The following is a 22,159-nucleotide window of genomic DNA, read 5'->3' on the forward strand; positions in this document are numbered from 1 at the left end:
AGGCTGTTTTACTTTCTGTTTGTTTGCTTTATACAAAGTCCTAACTGGCTCGAAATGTAAGCTCTTGGAATTTGACAGAGCGGTTAAATAGCCTGAAAACTTCAAGATGATAATTTATCACTAAGTGCTTCTCCTAGTATGAAAGAAAAAATAAACCAGAAAAATGAACAAACAAAAACACTTAGCCACAATTCAAGCTAAGGAGTAAAATTCTTAGATTGGCATATTTTTTCAAGTTTCCCTGCTCCCATAATGGAGAAAGATTGAACTCAAGTCAGTTGCTTATTTATGTTATTTTGTTCTACCCGGTGTTCTACTCGCTCACCTGCAACTGGTCTGGTTGATTTTTAGATTATTAAGAATAATTTTAGGGTGTTTTTTGGTTTTTTGGGTTTTTGGAGAAGTCAATGTTTGATCAAATCGTGATAATGTTATATAAAAGACGACCGATGAATCTTTGCCTTCAAGATCATATAGTCTCGGCCCATTCCTCCTCCTTTAGCATCATCATGGTCACTATACGTCCGAGCAGATAGCGTTTGCGAAGTCAAGGGGTTTCTAGAATAGAAATCATCGGCGTTCGTGCTACTGAAATCTGTGGCTTTGCTTACGCCTTGAGAACCGCACCCTTTCTTCTTCGTATCAGACTCTAGTATGACTTGGTGTTCTTGCAAACATTTTCGCTGGATAGTATGGTTAGCAAGATTTCCTCTTGCTGATGGAAGAGTGGGGTATGTAGTCGTGCATACATTCCACCAGTATTCGCCACCTTGTTCACCGAGCCTTGCTGTTTCGGTATCCCTGAATTTCTTGCGCCATCTTTTTCTCCTTCTCTTTTCTTTTTCGTGTACAAGCGGAATAAAAGTGGGTACATCTTTTATCGGCGGAAAGAGTCCTTTATTACTTCTGCTAGAAGGTGCACAACTTGTATTTATCAATTGCGCACTGTCTTTTGCGGCCCTTGGTAAGGCAAGTAACGGAAGGGCGAGTTTTTCTCCTTCAGAAACGTCCCTTGATAAGTAAATATTTCTTTCGTTTAAGTACGCCACCGTATCTGGCGGATTTCTCAAGTATGTCTCCCGGCCCTTTACAAAATCATTATGCTCTTTTCTTGTCACTGTTTTTTGGCTAATAACCGAATAATCATCTGTCTTAATTGGCCAAGATGAATTCGAGTGTTTGGTTAAATGATCCGTTTTCAGATTGACGCTCATGAGGGGGCTTGATTTAATGTCCATTGTAAGTTCCCTCTTGTTATCTAGGATCACTTTCCTGGATGCCGCGTTTTTCTGTCGGTAATATATTTTAGGATGAAGATTTTGAAAGGGATTTTCCATCCGCTCCATATCAGTATGCGATGAATCTTTATCTGTACAGATGCTGCTGTCTGCTTCAGATAAAACATTGGAAGAAGAGAACCTCATCTCAATCACTCCTGAAATACAATTGTAAAAATGATGATAAATTTATATCATTCATGAGAGCGCTCGCCTCCCACCAATGTGGCTCGGGTTCGATTCCGGCCCTGTGCCATACGTGGGTTGAATTTGTTGTTGGTTCTCGCCTTGCTCCGAGGGTTTTCCTCAGGGTTTTCCGGTTTTCTTCCCTCCACAAAAACCAACACTTCTAAATTCTAATTCGACCTGGATAGACATAGAGAACCAGCATAAAAAACAGCTAAGGCTGATGTGGCTTCCTCTCAAAATTTTAATAACATGGCTCTTGAAGAGATGAAAGCACTATAGGTCTATTGTCAGTAAGCAAAATGACAATTTGAGTTTAGATCCTTTTTAGTTGGGCTACGCTACAAATGTAGTGGTCGTAATTGTGTGTGACCAGTTTGCTTTATTTTGCACTCCTTGCAAAACGTTTTTATACACAACTTCCAAAGTTAGGGGTTATAATATGTAAATGTATGCACGATGCTTTTTCTGAAAAACACTTCACCGAAAAAGCATATCCTTTCATATCAAACACTTATGTCTTGGCTATTTCACCCCTCACGCGGAGATTAATATTTCCACCATCAAGGGAACCGCATAGATGTAGATTGTAGAGTTGAAATACTTGAAGAATTATGAAAAAGCAACTGACTGTACCGCAAAGCGTGCGTAATTTCGAGTAATTCACAGTAAAATGTCAGTTCTCGTCCCTTTAATGTGGAATATTGCATATAAACTGGAGTCTCAGTCTCTTATGGGTAAATGTGTATCGTTGACTATACATTTCAACCAGAACTTTAGTTCTTACTAAATTTGTGTTGTATGTTCGTTTTTGGAGATGATACTTAAACAGTTTTATGCTGCGGTTCTTGTTATTCTTGTTGTGTTTTCAAGTTAAAACTTGCTCGACATTGGGGTTTCCTGTCGATAGCCGTCGTTTTTGCATTTTAACTCTCCCTGGTTAGCTAACAAACTGAAATCAACTATAGCTAAAACGATAGAGCAAAGTTTATTGAGGTAATTATTGTCTGTGAATTAAGTAGGAAAAGCAAATGGTTGGTCTTTAGCACCGGGAACAAGGTCGAAATGGACTTCTGTGTACTGATTTCTGACCACCGAGTGTGAAATTAGCGCCGGCGAATAATAGTATTGAAACAAGACGGACGTAAATTTGAGCTTTGCATGTCGTTTGACTGTTTGAAGATGTATAAATTTGTTTTATTTGTTATCTTAAATTAAAATTGTCTAGGGGACAGGTATATCTTCATGTTTTTGATTAGAGTCAACCGTCTAGTGAAATTCACTGTAGCAAGCATGGTATATAGCTCGCTTCTATAGATTTCACTGTGAGTACATCAGCTTAGTTTTTTTTTTAGAACAATCATTCGACAGCGATCTATCAGTGTAATTGAGTTTTCCAAGCAAAGGATTCAAACTTACCTTTTCTCATCTTCTTTACTTTCGTGCAATCGACTGCGACGCCAGTTTCGCCAAAAACCAAACATATACGAACTGCGCACGCTAAAATGCCCTGCTGATCAAATCCTGTAACTTGGTAACGCCTCCATTTCGCCAAGGTGAACAAATATACTGTTGACAACACGAAATTTCCTTTTCCGTTGAAATTAATCTGGTTTTTTGACGATAAGTGTGAATAATTATCACTTTGGTTCCTGTTTGCAGTTGGATTTTATCAAAATTAAGAATCAACCGACGCTGAAAGAAATTAAAAGATCAGCGATCGATTATATTTTGCGAGAAGAAAATGGCACACACAATACAATTTGCATGTTTTGCTAATTCGCACTTGGCGATGTCTATATCTCATTTGAATTTCAAGGAGCACCTTTAAAATTAGAGAAATATATTGGTGTTGTTTTGTTCCCTTCTCCATGGTGAATGAATGCGTTTCTGGGCTAAACCTATTAGGGCTTGTTTTCGCAAGTTTTACTTAAAATTGCACTTGAAAAATTTCTGTTTGCAGAGTCATACCAAATCCATTTAGAACAGAAACTCTAATACTTGAAGTCGGAATAATATATACTTGGCGAAAATGGTCGAATTTGTGAGAATGATTAAAGAAAGAAAACATGATTTAATTCATAAACGAAATTGAATATTTGTCAGGCAAGATGGTATCCTTGGATCTCGCTCACAAAGGGCCACGGGCAATACTAAGTTTGATATATTTTTACATATGACAGAATATGAAACCATTTAAAGGAAAAAAATTGACTAATTCATGACGCTTCTTATTTTAACCTGCTTTCAATTGTTATGTTGCTAATTTTTTCCTAAACAGGGAGACATAACAACGAAATAAAAAAGACGGCAGTCTTGAGAGTTTGAGACTGCATGCCATCGAAGTTTTTGGGGAAGTTTTTTATTGGTCAGAAATTCCTGAAATTTAAAACAAACGTATGATATACGCGCAGTTTTGACTATGTCATCCTGCGTGTGTGAATAATACAATCATACGTTTTTTGACCTGATTCACTTGAGTAGACTCATGTCAAAATATTCACTCTTCTAACTTGTTTGGTACACCAATTAAGACGACAATACAGGTCTTAATTAGTTGATTATTTTGTTTCTACTCGTGATCTGTCCGCTGGATTGATCAGTATTTTAAGGAGAAAATTGATGTTGGTGCGGGGCCTCGTCCGATGCACTCGGATTTGATTAGTAGGTAACCACGAACAACAAAGTTACCTATTAGCGCAGTTATTTATAGTTTACTACTTAACAATGTAAGCCTATTGTATTTTTATCTTTTATTTACACGACCCCACAAGCTGTAGTCATGTGTTTATAAAGGCAACTTACTTACTTACTTACTTCGCTCTTAGCCTGCGTAGCAGGCGTAAAAAGGGGGAGGGGGAGAGGGGAAGGGGGGGGGGACGCTCTTGCCAGTTGTCAGGACCGTGGCCGCTTTGAGGCAAACCGAGGCAGTTGCCTCAGTCATTTTTTTCGCTTTGGTTATTATTTTTTATTGAAGGGAGAAAGTAAATACTTTGGAAGTGAATTTAACCATGGACATTTCTCAGTCATGTTTTTTTTTTCCTGGCCAGAGCCCCTGGTTGAGGAGAATTGGACTCTAGTTCTTCGTTAGACCAGTGGCTTATTCCTAATTTTAAGCCCAATTAAATGTTTCCCTACTCCAATTTACTCTCACAGAATAACACATCGTTAGTAGTAACACCCGACTAAACATTCTAGCGAAGGTTAAACGTGCTTTACCACGGCTAGCAAGTCTTGAAAAATTAGATTAAATTTTGAAGTTTGTTTGCTATTACTTATAACGTTTTGTGATGTAAACTACTACTTAAGGTTTCCTCAAATGTTAATGCGCTGTATGAATCGTCTTCATTTTTTGTCCATCCGTACCTACTTTTGTATTTGCTGTGTCATTTGAATGTTCCTTCACTGTTTTAAGTGCTTATTTTTATATTTCTCTCAATTTGGTGACCATTTTCCTTTGTCTAAATATGGCTAAAATACGTGATACAGATCACGTATATCGTGACATAGGTTTTTCGACCAACTGAAGATAGAAAAAAACAACAACAAAAAAATCTGGAACAGAAACGAAAGCTGTAAGACTAACGGGGTTGAAACAGGCTACTACTTGAATCAATGTGCTTTTGTCGTGAAAAACAGAGTGGTTTTACATAACAGCGAGCTTACAAGCACGCGGAACCCAGTTGAAAGTGACGAAGGGCCCCTTGAATAGCGTCTCTCTGCCATTGCCTCCTTAGCAACAGAATTTCGTCTTGGGTTTAATTGTTGTAAATTTTCTTTGTTAGCCAAGCAACCGGAAAAACAGGAAGAAACACCCTTAACACATGTCAAGGGACCAGTGGAGTCGCAATAATTATAAAGTAATATCAGACGCTTTTTGTCGGTTATAAATATTAAGGAGTAGGTGTGTGAAAAACCCAGCTCACTGAGCGAGTGATTGCGACCAAACCACATTTCTTCAGTCCTTAAACGTTTGAGGTAAGCGATTCTATCACTTATTCTAGAATCCTGGATTTGAAATTAAAGCTCGTGATAACTTGAACGAGCTAAATGGGCTAAAACGTCATTTGACTTAGTTTAAAATGGTATAGCTAATAACTTATTAATGCAATCAGATGTGTAGTTTCACTCTATTTGCTGGTAATCATATTAGGATCTGCACCCCTGTGTGAACTCGTTATAAACATTACCACTCTATATAAAGCCTTATCTGTGATTTTACGCATGTATACTTTACTTGGTGTATTTCAACTTACTTTTGATTTTAAAAACAACATTGGATTTCTCAACGATCCAGAGCAATGTTTACTAGGTATATTTATTTCCACAGCCTATATCAGTATGATGTTAATAAACTTTTGTAAATTACGTTAAAACATTCTCTGCGTTCGTGTGGTTAGCCTCCTGAGTCAATTAAGTACGTTCAGTTGGTGAGCAATATTGGAGTCTAGATTAACGAATTCTTCCGTGAGGTTGGCGACCTGCTGCAGAATTAACTTAAGAACTCATGCATCTCTTTAAAAATCCATTTTAATACTCCCAATAACTTTAATCAAAAAGGTAACATGTGTTGAACTGAAATAGTTGTGGTATTCCAACGTAATTGTTCCGGTTATGCCACAGTAGTGAACTCATAGGTAGCCCCGTTGATCGAGCTCGAATTAGCCTAGCTTATGTAAACATAACTTAATGAGTAAAACCCTAATTCAGTTGTTAGAACAAATTGAAATCTTTGCTTATGTTATAAGCTGCAATAAGAATGATTTGTTGGTACATCACGACAATTTTCCTCATTTAGCGACTTCCTTTTTTCCAAACATAACTTATCTGCTTGACAGTCATTTATTTTGTAAGAAGAAATTTACTAAATGTTGTTGAGTATTTGGGGGAGGGGAGGGGGACTTAAAATAATGAAGTATTTCTTATCCTAAATATTCAATCCATTTTCTTTAATTATAAGTTGCCATTTTTCTAGAATAGTCGTAAAATCCATGCACCATTCTCCAAAAACCATCATCAGCTTTCATTATTCGAAAGCAAACCCTCTACGTTGTTCCATGATTACCCCCTCATATTTGGGACTAATATTCCATTACTCCACTAATACCCTTTAAAATCTTTTCCTTAACATTTAATCATTCGCCTAAGCTCACACTGAAATGTGTAATGTAAAAGGGCAACTAAGATTTGAACTAAAACATATTGAAGAACACCTTTAATAATATATAGCAACATTATTAGAGCAATGATATTTGAGAAAACCCTTTCTAAGATGCAGAAAACCCTTCCTAAGATGCATAAATGTTTTGTTAGGCGCCTTTGGTCATGGCCGGTCGGCCAACATCACTATGAAAATTGTGCTATGTTAGGACCGTTTTCTGTGCCATTTTTTACATCAGTATCTTTCAACCTTCTCCGAGCTAGAATGATCAAGTCTTTCTTTATTGTTATTTTAAGTTTTCTTTAACATGAATTACATTTGATCTATCATAACCTGCGGTTAACAACCTGTCAATCATAAAGTTGCCTGACTCTTCACAACCGACTTCGTTACGTCAAGATTGAATTGTATGACGCACATAGTGCCATGCAACGGTCGAAGACGAAAATAACAAGAATTTTTTCAATTGATGGAACAGCTCCATAAAACAATATATCTAGTCATTTCTCTTTTTTGAAGTAGTAAATTTTCTTACTGGATGCCAAAGAAAGATTGTTTGACTATTTGAAATAAATAATAACAGTAAGCAATATGACATGGGCCGTAGCACGTGGACGAAATAGGAAATTTCACCTTCAAGCTCAATTAACTTCAACCACACGCAAGGAACACGCAAACACGCATTCTTGCCATTAAAAAAATGGCGGCAGGATAAAAATACCTTATTACGCAAACCGTTAGTAACGGAACTAAACATCAACAGAAAACTAAACATCGCTAGTAACATGCAGGAAACCATTAGCGACGAAAATAACTGGTTTAATATTTTTATGAAGTTGTTAGTAAAGATTTTTCTTCTTTGGGTGGAGATGTGTATTTTTGAATTTCCGTTTCTATTCTTTCACCTGACTATGAAAAAACCGTCAATTTGTGTGCGTAATAAATTTGAAATCAAGAAACGGTTGAATTTATTTCAACTCAGGTAACTAACAACGAAAAGGCAAGTAATTTGTCCTTCAAGCTCGATTAACTTCAAATCTACGCTTTGGAAGAGTCTTTATTGAAAACATGCGCCGGATAAGAATTTGGTGTGGGCGAAGCCGCAATAGAACGAAAATAACTTGTCATGGATACCACATAAACAAAGACAAAACTAGATGATTTTAAACATACAATTAGTTAAATTTATATTTGTTCAATTTTGTTTCTTATATTCTTTGGACTTAAGAGATGTTTCCATGAATTGAAATTGTAAATAACACTGTTTGAACTAGTGTTCAAAGCTATCTTTTATATTGTGTTTAATGTAAACAATGTTGATGACGTAAAACGTTACGTAAAGGTCGTTGAGTAGCACTTAAGTGATAAGCCTTCATTTGTTTTTGTAATAAAGGGTTGTATTTTTCATGCTAATGAAATAATTTCAACCGCATCAGTACAGCTCTGAAAGATTTCGTAGCCCGTAAGTCATGAAAAGCGGTTGTTCGATCTCGCTCTTTTCTGAAGTTATCTACAACGAACCAAAAATGTGAGAAAAGCGATATCTTTTCAAATGTCTTATGATTCTTAGTCCTGCATACGGAACAGTTCAGTGACAATTTACAGTTCATTCGTTTTTAAGAAAGGCCGATTCTTCGTTAACTAAATTAACGTTTTGATAAAACAAAGAAACATTTTGTTCTCTGATAAAATCACAGCTTACTCTTGGTATTTCTTTGAAAGATATGTATACTAACATCACGAATGAGATTTGAGTGATGTAGAGTCAGACAGGTGATTCAAATTGCTAACGGATTTGACATTTGAAATGAATATGTGAAAATATGAAATTCATATATTTCATTGAAAACTTCTACACAAGCCACTGTTTTAGCGGTCTCAACAAGTATTGAGACGCTTATTCTTCAGTTTTTATTTTGTTTTAGAACTTATACCATTATTGAAAGTTGACATGGTACCATTTTGTACAACTTATACCGATAAATATTTTTTTGTGATTATGGCCTTATAAATATATGATTAGCAGTTTCTTTGTACACATCTTTACACCTCAAAAGTCCAGTGGACAATGCATAGGGAACGCGTTTATGAAAGAGTCACTGCTCGTACTTTTAATTCTCAGTACTGAACACAGCTTCAAGTTATCTACCCCCGTGGCGGTAAATAACTTCCAAAAGCATTGTATAGTTTCTATAAATATCATATTGTTGCAAGAAACCTGTTTTGAAATTCTTCGTATATTTGAGTACAGCTTCCAGTGATAATGTAGAATATAATTAAGGTCTTGTATGTTAGCAATTAGTACATATTTTTACACCTGGCAAGCGAGTAAACAATGTACAAATAGCTTTGTTCTGAGAGAACCGTTGCGCGTATTGTACATTTAGGTATAATGCAGCTTCAAGCATTGTACTTATTTTCCACGTTGTTGACAATCCAAAACAACTTCAAAAGTGGCGTGTAGCTGGTTGTTGAAGAAGTTTTTCTCAAAACGAGAGAATACTGAATAAAATACTGCATACACACCAAGAAGCCGCAGAGATTTCCGGCCCTTGTGATCGTTAGAATTGCTTACACTTCGTGGAGTGTCGGACTGTTTGACGGCTTTCTAACCCAATAGCTTAAAGCCTGTTAGTACAGATTTCATATCATGTACAATCTTTGTGATGGTTTATGACATTCTCCGTCAAAAAATCTTCGTTTTCGTAAGTTATGTTCATATTCATATCTTCCTTTGCCGACAGAAGCAGTAAGTCATTGCGGTGAAGCGCTGGAACACAAGTCGGTCTTTCAATACGTTGTTGTTCCAACTGCAGTGGAGGAAGATTCGTCGATAGCCGTGGAGCGCGTGTTCTTGAGCTTCTCTTTGAAGTTGTGTCGCTCGCAGGTGACGTCGGTCGGCGTTCGCGCGGGGAACGATTTCTAAGTTCTAACAAAGGTGCATCGCTTAAAGATCTCCAGCGATATCTTGTGCTTGTATCTTCCTCCTTGTTGTCAAGTACAGCGGGACAGCTCCCTCTTTTCGGACTACTGTGATCGACTCGGATTGACGGCAAGGGCTCGTTTGGTCGAGTTACCGAAGCTCTTCTCAGCAAAGCTTCGTCAAAGTGAACATTCGAGTTTACATCTTCTTCAGCGCGCTTTCTTATTATTTCAAGTAGTTCCTTTGTGTGTTCCTCAGTAGGCCTGTTGCGCAAAGCTCGGTTTTGAAGCTCTTCCGTGTTCCTCATATCGTCTTGCACGGTAAACTTGAGGTTTAAGTGAGGTATTCGACTTAAACATTAAAGCTCGATCATGATACGGGTGTGAATGACTCATCGATTCACATTTCTTGTTTACGGAATTCTATGTTGAATGCACTTACATGCTTGCGTCAAACGATCCTAGTACAATTCCGCTTCGCTGAATTTCTACATTGAACTAACGTAATAAGCGATAACGGACGGTTCTGGTCGATTAATAAAACCAGGGAGACGAAACAGACAAAAACCAATATCACTAAACGCAGGAAAAAAGCGGAGGCAATTAGCGCAGTCAGTCAGCGAATGGTTGGCCAAGTGTGACCTATGATAAGTTCATTGTTTCACGGCCTGAAGGGATTTACTAATTAATTTTCATTTATGTACAGAATGGAAGATTGATTAATGAACACTGCACAATAGGTTTATCTGAGATTTGTTTAGCACTGTTCTCTATAATTGTGCCTCTAATAAGATGAGGCCTCAATTTCTCAAACAATTTGAGTGACAGAAGTAAAGATAGAAAGAAAATGGCTAAAATATTACACGTAGGGTTTGTCTCAAAAGCTCTCAAAAACATTACGTGTAGTCCATTGAATGATTTCGAAGATTCTGGAAAAGCTCCGGTTGAAAAACAAAAATAATAAAATTGATGTCCCACAGAAATCAACAACAAAAGGGCTGAGAAAATTAAGTCAATTTTTTTAACCGCGTTATTATTTATCGTTTTCAATTATAGAAGGGTAATGTTATTACGAAAGGTGGAATCTACACTTATGAGAAATTAAGGCGTTGAATTCTAGAAAGGCATTGTCATTAAGACCGTAGAAAGCTTGTAATTGAAAATGAAAAAGGAAGGCAGAAGAGCTGTTCTTTTTGTAAACACAAGCTATGTTATGACAGCTTTTATTGTCGAGTGGTGATTCAATTAGACTGCTGCTTATTAAAGACTGGTGCTTATTAATTTTAAAAATCAAACCAAAATAATGTTATTAAGTCTTGCAATAAAACAATCATTGACATTAAGTAACATTCTCGAAAAGTCTCGCATTTTTGCAGCAATTTCGTAGACCACATCACCAAACAAAACATGAAGCTAGTTGAAATGGGCGGTAAATGCGATTATACCTCCAGAAGGTGAAATGCTAGGGCCATAAAAGATTCGTCCAATAAATCGTTTGAAATAACTTTTGCCTTTTCATTCTCTTAAGTGGCAGTAACCTTTTACAAGTTTGTCCAAACCACTCAAACCCAACAATATCAGGTCATGTTAGATCGAACTGTGTTTGAACTAAGAAGATGTGAATAGCTAAAAGTGTTCATTGATCTATTGAGCATCTTTTTAGCCTTTGTTTGCTAAGTCCTAGTATATTTGTAACTCTTTTGTGATGTTAATGTATTCAATCCTCTTATTAATTAATCACCACTTACTCTGACTTTAAAAAAGTTTACACAAAGCAGTGTATTATCATACTGACTCGTCGCCTTGCCAAAATTACCGGACACTAATGGAGTACACATGTCAGACACAAAGGGAATTGAAGTCTTCATTGTGTTGAAAGCTTCACTTGTTGTGAGAAGTAATTCATGTGAATTTGACAATCGTTTTTGTGTTGATTAAGTGAACATTAATAGAAGTCCATATTTGTGTTTTTGTGTTTTTGTACGTTTTTTCTTCCCGTTATCACCGTTTTGGACAATCGAAGACTTCCATAATAAATTGTGAAGACAAGATATTTATGATAGTTCATTTGGAGAAAATCTTCCCTCAAATTTTTTTTCCATATTGTAAAATTTTGTTTCAGTATGTTTAATAGGAATTTGATTCGAAACGTACGAATTGTTTAAAAAATGGTAGAGGATCAAAAAATTCGACCCACTAGAATTGAATTTACTATGATTGTTTTCATATTATATTTTCTTATTTTTTTTGAACAAAAAATGTGTATGGATAAAAATGACATCAAAACAAAATATAAATTTTATTTAAAAAAAAAAAATAATCCAATAAAAGCCAGGCCCAGCTCCTGTAAACAGATTTTTGCATCTGCAGTACAGACGTTTCTTGGTCAGCGATCTTTAATTTCGCTAAGAGGCGCAAAACAACAAGGATGCGGTGGGTTGCATTGGGTGGTGGGTGGGGTGAGAAATTCAAGCATTGTCCGCCAAAATCCTCCGATCATCATACTCTTTACGTCTAAAACCAAATTCCACCCAAAGTCGTATGGGTTTATCCGCTCGTGAGACAATTTAATTATTTTTAAATCGAAACCCAAAACTTATCTGTTTAAAAAACTAATTATTACTTATTATTACTTATTACTACTTTTTTTTACTTTTTATGCACATTTTTAATTGTTAAGATTTATACAGCTCATTTTAGCGCATTTTTTTCGATTTTATTATAGTAATTTCAGTAACATTTTCTTAATTCTAACATTTACTGTATTTTTTATTATTATCATTATTATTATTATAAAACAAAACGTTTCTAAAACTACGACATTGATCGATTTTTTTTTATTTAAACCGGCGTCAGTAGAGTGAAACTTTAATTAATTTGTCGTTCGAACATTCTGCACATTCATCTAGATTGGGTTGTCATGGTTGTTATGCACCTTTAAGTGCACTCATACAATTTAAAAATGCCTCCGGGTTAGCACAAAATTAGCTTCCCATCTGATGTTCTATTCTAGAGCACCTGATCACAGGTTACTGTACAAGTCAAAACTCACAAATAAAACACGAGTGTCTTCTCGTGAAACCGGTTTGGCAAAGAATTTAACCAGGCAATTGCAACTAAAAAATGGCGCATAAAGATCACTAAAATAAATCAAAATTTCACGCATATGTATGAGCATAACGGAAGGATACGTGCATCAGTGATCGCGACAAACAATTCTGTCGTCGCTAGGTGCTGTCTGACTCCCCGTGTTTCGTACCCTTGGCGACTCAGTAAAGAGGTGGAGCTATGAGCGTTAGTGTTTTTATTGTATAGGAGAGCTAGTGAAGTATATTATTGACAACAAGGAATCATCCAATTAAAGCTGTTATAAAGATAGTGCAATCTTTTAAAGCACTCTTCTCAATACAAGAGAGGCAAAACTTTCAAGAAACAGTTTAAGCATAAAATGGGCGAGAATCATCGGAAACGCAATATATTGATGACATCGAGGCAAAAGAAACTGTTATCAATGATGAGAGGTATGTCTGAGTGAGTTTACGTGTTTGAAGTTAATCCTTTACCGTCATATATTATTTGAATGGTTGTTTAATTAATTCGCAACAGATATATGGTGGGTGAGAAAAATCGTTTGTCATTTAAAGACTGATTAAAATTTGTGATTCAAAAACTGACTTAAAAAAGCGAATAAGCATCCTGCTTTGCAGACCTTAGAACAGGAATTAACCAAACAACAGTTGACTTACTATCTATAATGATGTCTTCGAGAAATAATCTAAAGTCGCCAAAATACACTTCATATGGCTAGCTAAAATGATGACGTTTAAATTAGGCAAATATGCCTGAAAAAGGCACCATTATTATTAAGACACTTCCAGCAAAAAATCAGGTTTCGTGTTGATTTTATTAGAGAAAGAGCACGGCCAGCTAGAATTAAAGCTGTTTCAGCTGCAAATAACAAAGAGAAAATACTTTTATGCTCCAAAGGGCGATGAAGTACAGTCGACTCCCGATAACTCGAACCCTCGCTAACTCGAACCTCGCGCTAACTCAAACCAAAATCGATTTCCCCTGGATTTCCGTCATACATTTACTGTAATTTTTACCCTCGGTAACTCGAACCCTCGATAACACGAATCTCCCGCTAACTCGAACCAATTTTCGTTTCCCTTAAGCTTCAGGTCATTTTCTATATAATTTTACCCTCGATAACTCGAACCATGTCTGTCAATACGTGACAAGTCAAAGCAAACAGTGTATTGTACCGTACTGTAGTCCAAAACGTTGAATTTATTTGAACTAATAAAAACGTACACGAGTTAGAGCCGTCCCCGAAACGCCCCTCAAAACACAAACTGTGCCACACCAATGACGTGCTGCAGACGTTCACTTTGTTTGTGGAGGTTGATACTGATTCTTTCAAATTCAAGCTTAGAAAACGTTTAAGGATAATCGTCAAGACGAATTAACTGACCATTTCTGGAAAAGGTAAATCGCATAAACTCTGCAGCAGTAGCCTATAGCGTTGTTCTCTTTGAAACCTGCAACGTTCGCAGCTAATTCGCTTTGTTTTATAATAAGTTACGTTCTGGTTTATACAGTGATTAAGAAATATATTGTTCCTTTTTCTTTTGGCTTCTCTATTATCTAATCAAATCTGTTTAAAATGTACCGGACTGGTCTACACCGACTGATATGAATAGAAAACCAGTCAACACCGTTTTTTCCTTATATTATTTACGGTTATTTGTTTTCAACTCCCAATAACTCGAACTCCCGATAACTCGAACCATTTTCAATTTCCCTTGAAGGTTCGAGTTATCGGGAATCAACTGTATTCTAAAAACAAATCGGAAAAGAGCCCCGCGCTTTGCTGTTGCTATGCGATAAATGCAAATTTGGCATATTGGTGCGTTTTGTTTTAATTTTTTTTCTATAAATTTATTTATGCATCAATGTTATCGCTTCCTCTTGCTTCTCACCATTTTTCTTTTTAATCCGCGTTCCCTAATTTCAGTAATTTAGTCCTCAATTTGCAGATATTTTTATTACCACGCAAAACTTACAGAGCTCAATGGTACGCAGTTTTAAAAAGATCGATGTTTTCACTGAAACACTCGTTGCGTTCAATGACGTTCAATATTTTTGTGGTTTTTTTGGTCTTATATTTGTTCTGTGTCTTCTTTAAATCTGTGTTACTTAGACAACAGTGGGTGCATGATTGTAACGACCGGTGAAAGTATTGTTGTATCAATCTCTTTACTTGGAAAGAGATCAAACCGTTTTCATGCTGACCAGCACGTACTCGCTTTTCTGAACATAAATTAAATTGTTGAGGTAATTAAAAATTTTACACATGCACCCCAGGAAACCCGTTCACGTTTCTTTATACGGCAAGTAAACATTTCGCGCGAGTGTCTGATTTTGATGTTTTAAGTGCGGCCTTTTAGACCTCTGAAAAAAAAAGACCAAAGGTGTTCTGGTAAAAATTGAAACATTACACTATGTATTTATTTAGTGGTGACGTTAATTACTATCGTGATGTTGCTTGCTAATTTTAAAACTGACTCTGTAATGGGACTGATATAAACCTCACTATCGGCAATCATTTACACAAGCAATCCGTAAATTTTCATCTTAAATTGCAAACTGTCAGGAATGTATTAACGAGTGCCAAAAAACAAATAAACAAGTCGATAGATTTCAAGAAGTTTAAAAGGCATGAATTCGTATGGCAAAGTTTCGAAAAATTGCACTTTAAAACGGAATATCATGACCTTGCAAATCTAGTATAAGGAAAACCATGAACAATATCACGTATTATTGACGAATATTATTTTAAAACCACCTGTTAAGTAGTCTTATCACGATACTGATTAACTGTCATTTTTAGGACGTACAAAATTGTATTCAAATTGAAGGAAACCTCAAAATAATAGGTTTCTAAGGCAGAAATACAAAATAAACTAATGATAAACAACGATGTTTACGACACTGAGGGAGATTAAAACGGAAGATGAACGACAAACGTGAAAAATTGGGTCTGTAAACATTGACTACAAACAACTCACCTGAAATGCTATGTCTGTTCAACATGCTAGAGAAATTACAGAAAATGTTTATTGTTTCAAGGGTTTGCTTTAGGCGACTTTAGGTTTAAATCAACATTGTTAATTAGAGTTTTTTTGGCAGAATCTTATCACTTAGAACCCTTTTTACTTTGCACATAATAATCCAACATTTTTCTCTACCTTCGCCATCGTTAGCCATCCATACTTCCTAATGCTTCTGCAATTTGTCGAGTATTGTTTTACAAAATCAAATTTAGGTATTGGGCTTTCTACATAATGTAGGCAGCGTACCACTAACCTTCACGAAAGCTTCCTACAAATAAACCACAAAGTCGATCAATTCGCGGTAAAAAGCTTCAGTTTCTTTTTTTTCAATTCCCAAGAATCACAAAGTAGTAACCAATGTATGGAAGAAAAATCCGACATGACTGAACGTAATATAATCAAGACTGCTGTGGCTAGTCAATTCAATTTTCAGCTGATCCATTATGCTATTGGTTGTTGAGTATTATATTTGTCTTTCTTGGTCACGTAGGCAAATATAAATTGACGCCGAGACCACGAACCTATTAGTTGTTCCAAGTATCCGTGTACACAAACCTTTGGATAAGTCCGTCCCAAAGCAAATACTGTAGCCAACTGTCAAGGAGTTGCTTATAATTCAGAGTGCAGACAATTACACAGGGAATTATTCCTATGAAAATAATATATGTAGTTGCAGAAGGACAACTTCGTAGAAGGTAAGCGAGATAAATTATTGTAATTTTCATTCGAATCTTTCCATTTTAATGATCTCATTCTCTATTTTAAGTAATATGATAGATGACAATTCGTGACTGCTTCAAATCTGAAGATGAAAAGAAAAAAATGATTTCTTTTATTTTATTCTTTTTTCTATTTTAATGATTGGAGCTTCAAAGATTTTACTATGACAATCTAGCTACCCGTCCGAAGATTTTTGAAGTAAACGCAAAGCGAAACTGTCAGCCACATCGTAGTTGAGATTTAAAATAGACCTGTACAAAATGGGATCAACAGAATTTTTTTTAATATCAATACCTTATCAAGTTGACAGTAACATTAAAAAATGTCACTGGTCGTAATTTAAACGATTTGCTGCCAAATACTCCAAACATTGTTTTTCGATTGGCATAAAGAGTTTGTATTTTGAATTTTGAAAGCCAAAACACGTGCAGGGTTCAACGTTTCAAACATCAGCAAACAGAATACATTAACAGCCGAGTTGCTAACAACACAGTTCTTGGTTTCCAAGGAAAATAAAAAGTCTTAGCTTACCATAATAATAACACTATGACATCAAGTAACATAAAAAATCGATATTTTTGTATAATATCTGAATTTAATGTAGATTGAAGAATTTAATTTTGAAGTATGGTTAAACTCTTACCAACGGAGTCTTTTTTTTTCTTTTTTTCTTCCCTATAAAATGGCTTTTCTCAAAGAATACTGTGCGTGATGCAGGAGACATTTATTTGCATGAAAAAGGCTGAGGCAGAATACACACGCCAAGAGATTTTACTAATTGATTTTTTTCTCCTAAGCCCTTGGGGTTTGCATGAATATATCTTTAAAAGCCTTTTCTTTATCGCACAAAAGCTGTGTCCACGAACTAATATACACTCTAAATGTTCATAACTTTGATAATTCTAGACCTAAAACAGCTGTATTTTCAACCCTTGCTTAAAAACATTAATATAAACTATTAAAACTCACTTTTTCAAAGTAACCAGAACCTTGAAACTAATTGGTGAAATAAAAATTTAATATGGAGATAGTACGAAGCTAACGTGGATAAAATGCTCTCTGTGGGTAAAATGGCTTTACATGAAGCACAGCGAAAGGTTATTAAAAGCACGTCAGTTTCAGGCCAGTTTCAAACATTTATATATCAGCTGCGTTTTTTTGCCTTCGCGATCATTTTTTTACACGAAGCATTTTTGACGTGTTCAAAGTTGCAGTGCATAATGTGAATATTTATTCATTTAAAACGCGCTTTAGTCACGAAAGATTTAGAAATAATAATAATGACCCAGCTCTTAGGTAATTAAAAGAAAAAAACCTTTTTTGCGCGCAATTTTACCAACCATCCTTACGTTTGTTCACAGTCCAACAGAATAATTGACAAGGCAGTGGGCGTACAATCTAGTGGTAAACATTTTACAGTGTTAACCCCCATATAGCATACTGGTACGACAGAAATCGCTAAAAAAATATATCCCTACAGTCGATAAAACTTGAATATCTTGGCGACTGAATGTTACGTATTTGTCAGCAAACAATTACTGGTGCGTGTTAGCCTTCAAAACACAATACTTTATATGGAAAAAAATAATTTTCTGACATCAAGAGCATAATAGTATTCCAATATGCACACAAAATATGAGCATTTCATGAAGTACTTTTACATGCATATTCGCATATTTCCCAGTTTGATAATTCCATTTGTTTCGATAACAACATGGTTAGTTTGATAAGTTTGTTCTGACACGAACATGTATATTAACGTCTTTTTTGTCATTGACAACAATAGAATTTTCCACGAGCCTCACAATTAAGACGCAGTCAGTTTTCCTCGTGCACGCAAATTGTCGTTATTTTCGTTTTCATATCAGATCGAGCTCACGGAAAGCGGACATCATCACTGCCAAATTAACTCGTCAATATAGACTTTCAAACCATTTAAAATGAAAGCATGACTTGACAAATATGCTTATTTTTTAGATCTAAAATAAACTGCAATCGTCTACAGTTTTGTCCCGTGACTACAATCAAATTTGAAATCCTATTGACACTTTAAGGCCTACCACTACGAAGTTGGCCTTCTGAATTATACGATAAAAAACTGATATATATACTTTTATTTATCTCTATCTCAGAAAGTTTCTTTTATTTTCCAGCTTTCCAGTTAATAAATTATGCGCGTTCTATTATTTTCAACTGAAATTGTTTGCACGATCGAGAAGACATTTTTACGCAGAAGGTTTTATCATGAGAAATCAAAGATGACAGAAAGTGCAATTTGAATTCTCAAACAAAATATTTTGCACAAAGATGATACATATCGAATATGTATCTGTTAGAATATGCACGAAAGCTTATATCCATTATAAAAACCCCTTCGCAAGATCCGGTTAGGTTTTTCATGATTGGAAATGTTGCCAAGAGGGCGGATAAAATATATTGCTACCTGAACAGAAATGACTATCTAAAAAATATCTCGAGCTTAGTTTTCTCCTTTGTTGTTTTCGACTTTTCCAGAGCTAGTTAAAGGAAAAAAACTCGTTTCTACGCAGCTGAAAAACTTGTACCAGCTGTTCGCGAACATTTTGTTTCCATTGACTCGATTAGGCGATGTCCCGAGGGGCGAAAAAAATGAAACAGTTGCTGTGTTTTTGTCAATGTTTGTAAACAAAACTCCCGTTGCTAACGAGTAAAAACTTTAAAATATTGACACTGGGATAGCTGGCGATAGAGCTTTCCACATATTCGAGGCAGAAACGTCAAAAAATAGACGACACTTTACTTGATCTAATATCGCGCGTGACTAGGTAAAGACCACGTGGTGTTTTGTTGTCTGCATTTCCGTGAAGTCACGATATTTTTCGGTAGAGAAGAAGTCAAAACAAAAACGCAGCAAGATATGAACGCTTTCTGACTTTTAATCGCCAACTAAACAAGCTATCGAGACGACGAAACCAAGGATTTAAGCAAACTACTAAGATCACGAGGTGAGACGAAAATAAGTTCCTGCGAAGACAGCGTGGCGGGAAGCAGCCAAATTATGGCCTTCGGCTGTATCGCGTGCAAATCTCTTCTTTCTTTGATCATTAATAAGCGCGTGTCGCTGCAGCTATTTTCGTTTTGCACGTGGTTAAGCCCTTATTAAGAAAACAGGGGGGCTAAAGATAAATGGGAGCCTCTCTTTGATAAGGCGAAATTAAATCACACCTATGAATAAATTGTATTCATTTGTATTCGCTTTGCGCGCATTACGGGTCGTACAACGTGGCTTAACGAAAGTGAAACCACGCGAGAGTGGAAGTAATTCCACCTTGGACAAACGAAAAACGATAGATAGCTTATTTTGAGGCTTGCTTTTAACGTTAAAAGGTTGTTTATTTTTCTGGTAAGTTCTTCGCCCTGCGGCATGTTAAAAAAGTGCTAAATGAATGCTGTTTAGTTTTCAAAGCGATGTTTATGTGTGATGGGCAGTGACCGTTTCAGCGACGTTACTATAACTACAAACTCAATGTTTGTTACGCTCCACAGGTGAGGAAGAAAGCTTTCAAGTCTCCTCAATGAAACAAATGCAAAGCGACGAAGACGCAAATAGTGGAATGGCGTCGACAACGCACAGCTATCCTCGACTCCCGAGGAAAAAAACGCTCGAACAACAAGCAGTTGTGGATGAGATTCTGCAAGTCGTGGCTGATCAAGGACGGCGAATTTCGCTTTCACAAACGGACTACAGCGTTCAAAAGCGAATAGAGTTTGGATTAAGGCGGCAAAAAAGACTAACGAGCGAGGGATCGAGTTTTGATGACTCAAGCTCTTGTGCAAGTGGTTCCGATCTCTCCACGTCACCTCCACCAACACGACATAGCAGTATTTCGAGTTTTTCAGACGATGGGAAAATGTTTGAGTTTAGCAGCCGGCCACGGACTTTGCCCCCGCTTAACCGAAGCAGGACGCATCGACCGTTTAGGCCGACGCCTCCGAAAATTGACTTTGACGAAGAGGGGGAAATAGACTGTGCAAGTAGATTATCAAGACCAATGTCCGCGCGGGGACAGAGATCACGCCCACAAAGAGGTTTTACGCTATAATTCAGAGAAATGAAAACAGTTATAGTGAGAGAAATTGCCATAAAATATATTTATTCAATAAAAGCGCACAATCCTCTTTCCATAGAAGAAGCGTGTTCGGACATTTCTGCAGCAAACATCTTCAAAAAATGTTGCGCACACGTAAACTATCACCACATGGAAAGGCCAACATTATAGCGAAAGTGAATGTGGCAGACTGGAAATTTGACAATAGAGGATGTTACAGCTGTACGCGATTGTAGGCGAGGAAAACAGGTTTATTAGCTAAACTGCTTCTAGCGCACAGCAAAAGGAACACTCAGAGAGGAGAAAAACTCTGATTTGCTTCCGAGATCACTGCTGGTTAACGCTGTGGCTCAATATCTGAAATCAAGCAAATATCTTTTTAAAAAGCACGTCAACGGGAGTCAGTCGAAGTCAGCAAGACAAAGATAAAAGGATATTTCTTAATTACCCGATAGTCTAGAACTAGTTCGGTTTATGAAATAAATGCCACAGGAAAATAGCCGGATTTGGAAAGAGACTTAACATCAGAACGGACGTTTACAAAATTCTTGGCGCGTAAAGTGGTTTACTGTGAGCGCCGCTTGAAAGCAATTGCTTTGTCGGTAAATAATGGAGAGTTTCAAATGAATTTATTTCAAAACATATCTTCCGATCGTCTTTTATACATATAAAAAATTATGTCAAGAATCAAATTGTAAATAGCAGTAGATAGAAAATATTTCCTTCTTTCTAAGCTATCTTGAAGCGATATTTGTTCAACAAAAATAAGAGACTAGAAATGTTAATTTGTTTCTGATATTCTCGAATATTTCGTCAATAATTACTAAGTGTAAATAGCCCATAAAAGGAAAAAAAAAAAAGAGAGAGAGAGGTTAACTAAGGACCGAAACGACTTATATACAGGGCTGTAGAAAAGGCTAAATTATAATAACAGTAAATTATTATAACAAGAATAAAACTTGAAGGAAAACACTAAAGCGAGTGGTGTTTGCTTTATCAATAGCGAATTGAATATGCTAAATATTTGCTTAGAGAATTACAAGTTTGTTCTCGTCGATCCTTCTTTGTACTATTATGATCAAACAGTTTTAAGACGGAGATTAGTTTGAGCAACGGAAACCTTCCTAGCAAAGAATACTTCTTTCACTATTTCGCCGGAAAAGCTGAAATTTACGACTAATATTGCAACAGACGATGTTGTGTTGCTGCTATCTCGAGGCGTAAAAATCAGCAGAATTTCGCGATAAATTGCAGACACATTGTCAATGAACGACAAAGCTATTTAAAATGCAAAACTTCAACAATAAATTACTTGTGCGAACAATAGCTTGATTTTGTGCTAGCATTGTGTTCGAGACTGTTCGTAAATTGTTTTCGCACAGCGAGAACGAACAATAATCAAAGCATAGCTATAATTATTGAGTCTTTGAACAAACTCTTTCCAGAAAAATTATGCAAATAAAAATAATTTTGTTTGTATGAGTTCCGGTTGCCAAGCTGATCAATAATCTGGATCGGTACTTAAATTCTGCTCTGAAGCCCGGCTTAAAATGAATTTTTTTGTAAATCCATTTTAAAAGTTGTTATTTAGCACGAGTTATATTACAGCAACAATAAAACGGTCCTTTACTTGAATTGACCATTTATGGAACAATTCGCCATGCTGCAAATTTGAATACTTTTTTTCAA

General features: G+C 36.1%; 3 protein-coding genes across 7 annotated transcripts; 1 reads left to right on the plus strand and 2 right to left on the minus strand.

Annotated features, from left to right (window-relative positions):
* Positions 1-424: 424 nt before the first annotated feature.
* On the minus strand, positions 425-16,049 carry LOC144635937 (uncharacterized). Of its 2 annotated transcripts, none has more exons than XM_078495062.1 (2): positions 15,916-16,049; positions 425-1,435 (listed from the first exon to the last, which is right to left on the minus strand). In XM_078495062.1, the coding sequence occupies exon 2, from the start codon at positions 1,422-1,424 to the stop codon at positions 432-434; it is 993 nt and encodes a 330-aa protein (XP_078351188.1). In that variant the 5' UTR covers positions 1,425-1,435; positions 15,916-16,049; the 3' UTR covers positions 425-431. The 2 variants fall into 2 exon arrangements, with proteins under 2 accessions (XP_078351188.1, XP_078351187.1); XM_078495061.1 differs by lacking the exon at positions 15,916-16,049 and adding an exon at positions 2,883-3,631.
* LOC144635970 (uncharacterized) lies at positions 5,350-21,447 on the plus strand. Of its 4 annotated transcripts, none has more exons than XM_078495106.1 (2): positions 5,350-5,441; positions 19,908-21,447. In XM_078495106.1, the coding sequence occupies exon 2, from the start codon at positions 19,937-19,939 to the stop codon at positions 20,462-20,464; it is 528 nt and encodes a 175-aa protein (XP_078351232.1). In that variant the 5' UTR covers positions 5,350-5,441; positions 19,908-19,936; the 3' UTR covers positions 20,465-21,447. The 4 variants fall into 4 exon arrangements, with proteins under 4 accessions (XP_078351232.1, XP_078351233.1, XP_078351231.1 ...); XM_078495107.1 differs by lacking the exon at positions 5,350-5,441 and adding an exon at positions 16,205-16,357; XM_078495105.1 differs by lacking the exon at positions 5,350-5,441 and adding an exon at positions 19,116-19,366.
* On the minus strand, positions 8,495-10,251 carry LOC144635967 (uncharacterized). Its single transcript, XM_078495099.1, has one exon. It carries the CDS (start codon positions 9,852-9,854, stop codon positions 9,273-9,275), a length of 582 nt encoding a protein of 193 aa, XP_078351225.1. The 5' UTR covers positions 9,855-10,251; the 3' UTR covers positions 8,495-9,272.
* Positions 21,448-22,159: the final 712 nt, after the last annotated feature.

The sequence above is a fragment of the Oculina patagonica genome, chromosome 13 (assembly GCF_052425735.1).
Source record: "Oculina patagonica isolate OP01 chromosome 13, crgOcupat, whole genome shotgun sequence".
In the NCBI taxonomy this organism is placed as follows: Eukaryota; Metazoa; Cnidaria; class Anthozoa; order Scleractinia; family Oculinidae; genus Oculina; species Oculina patagonica.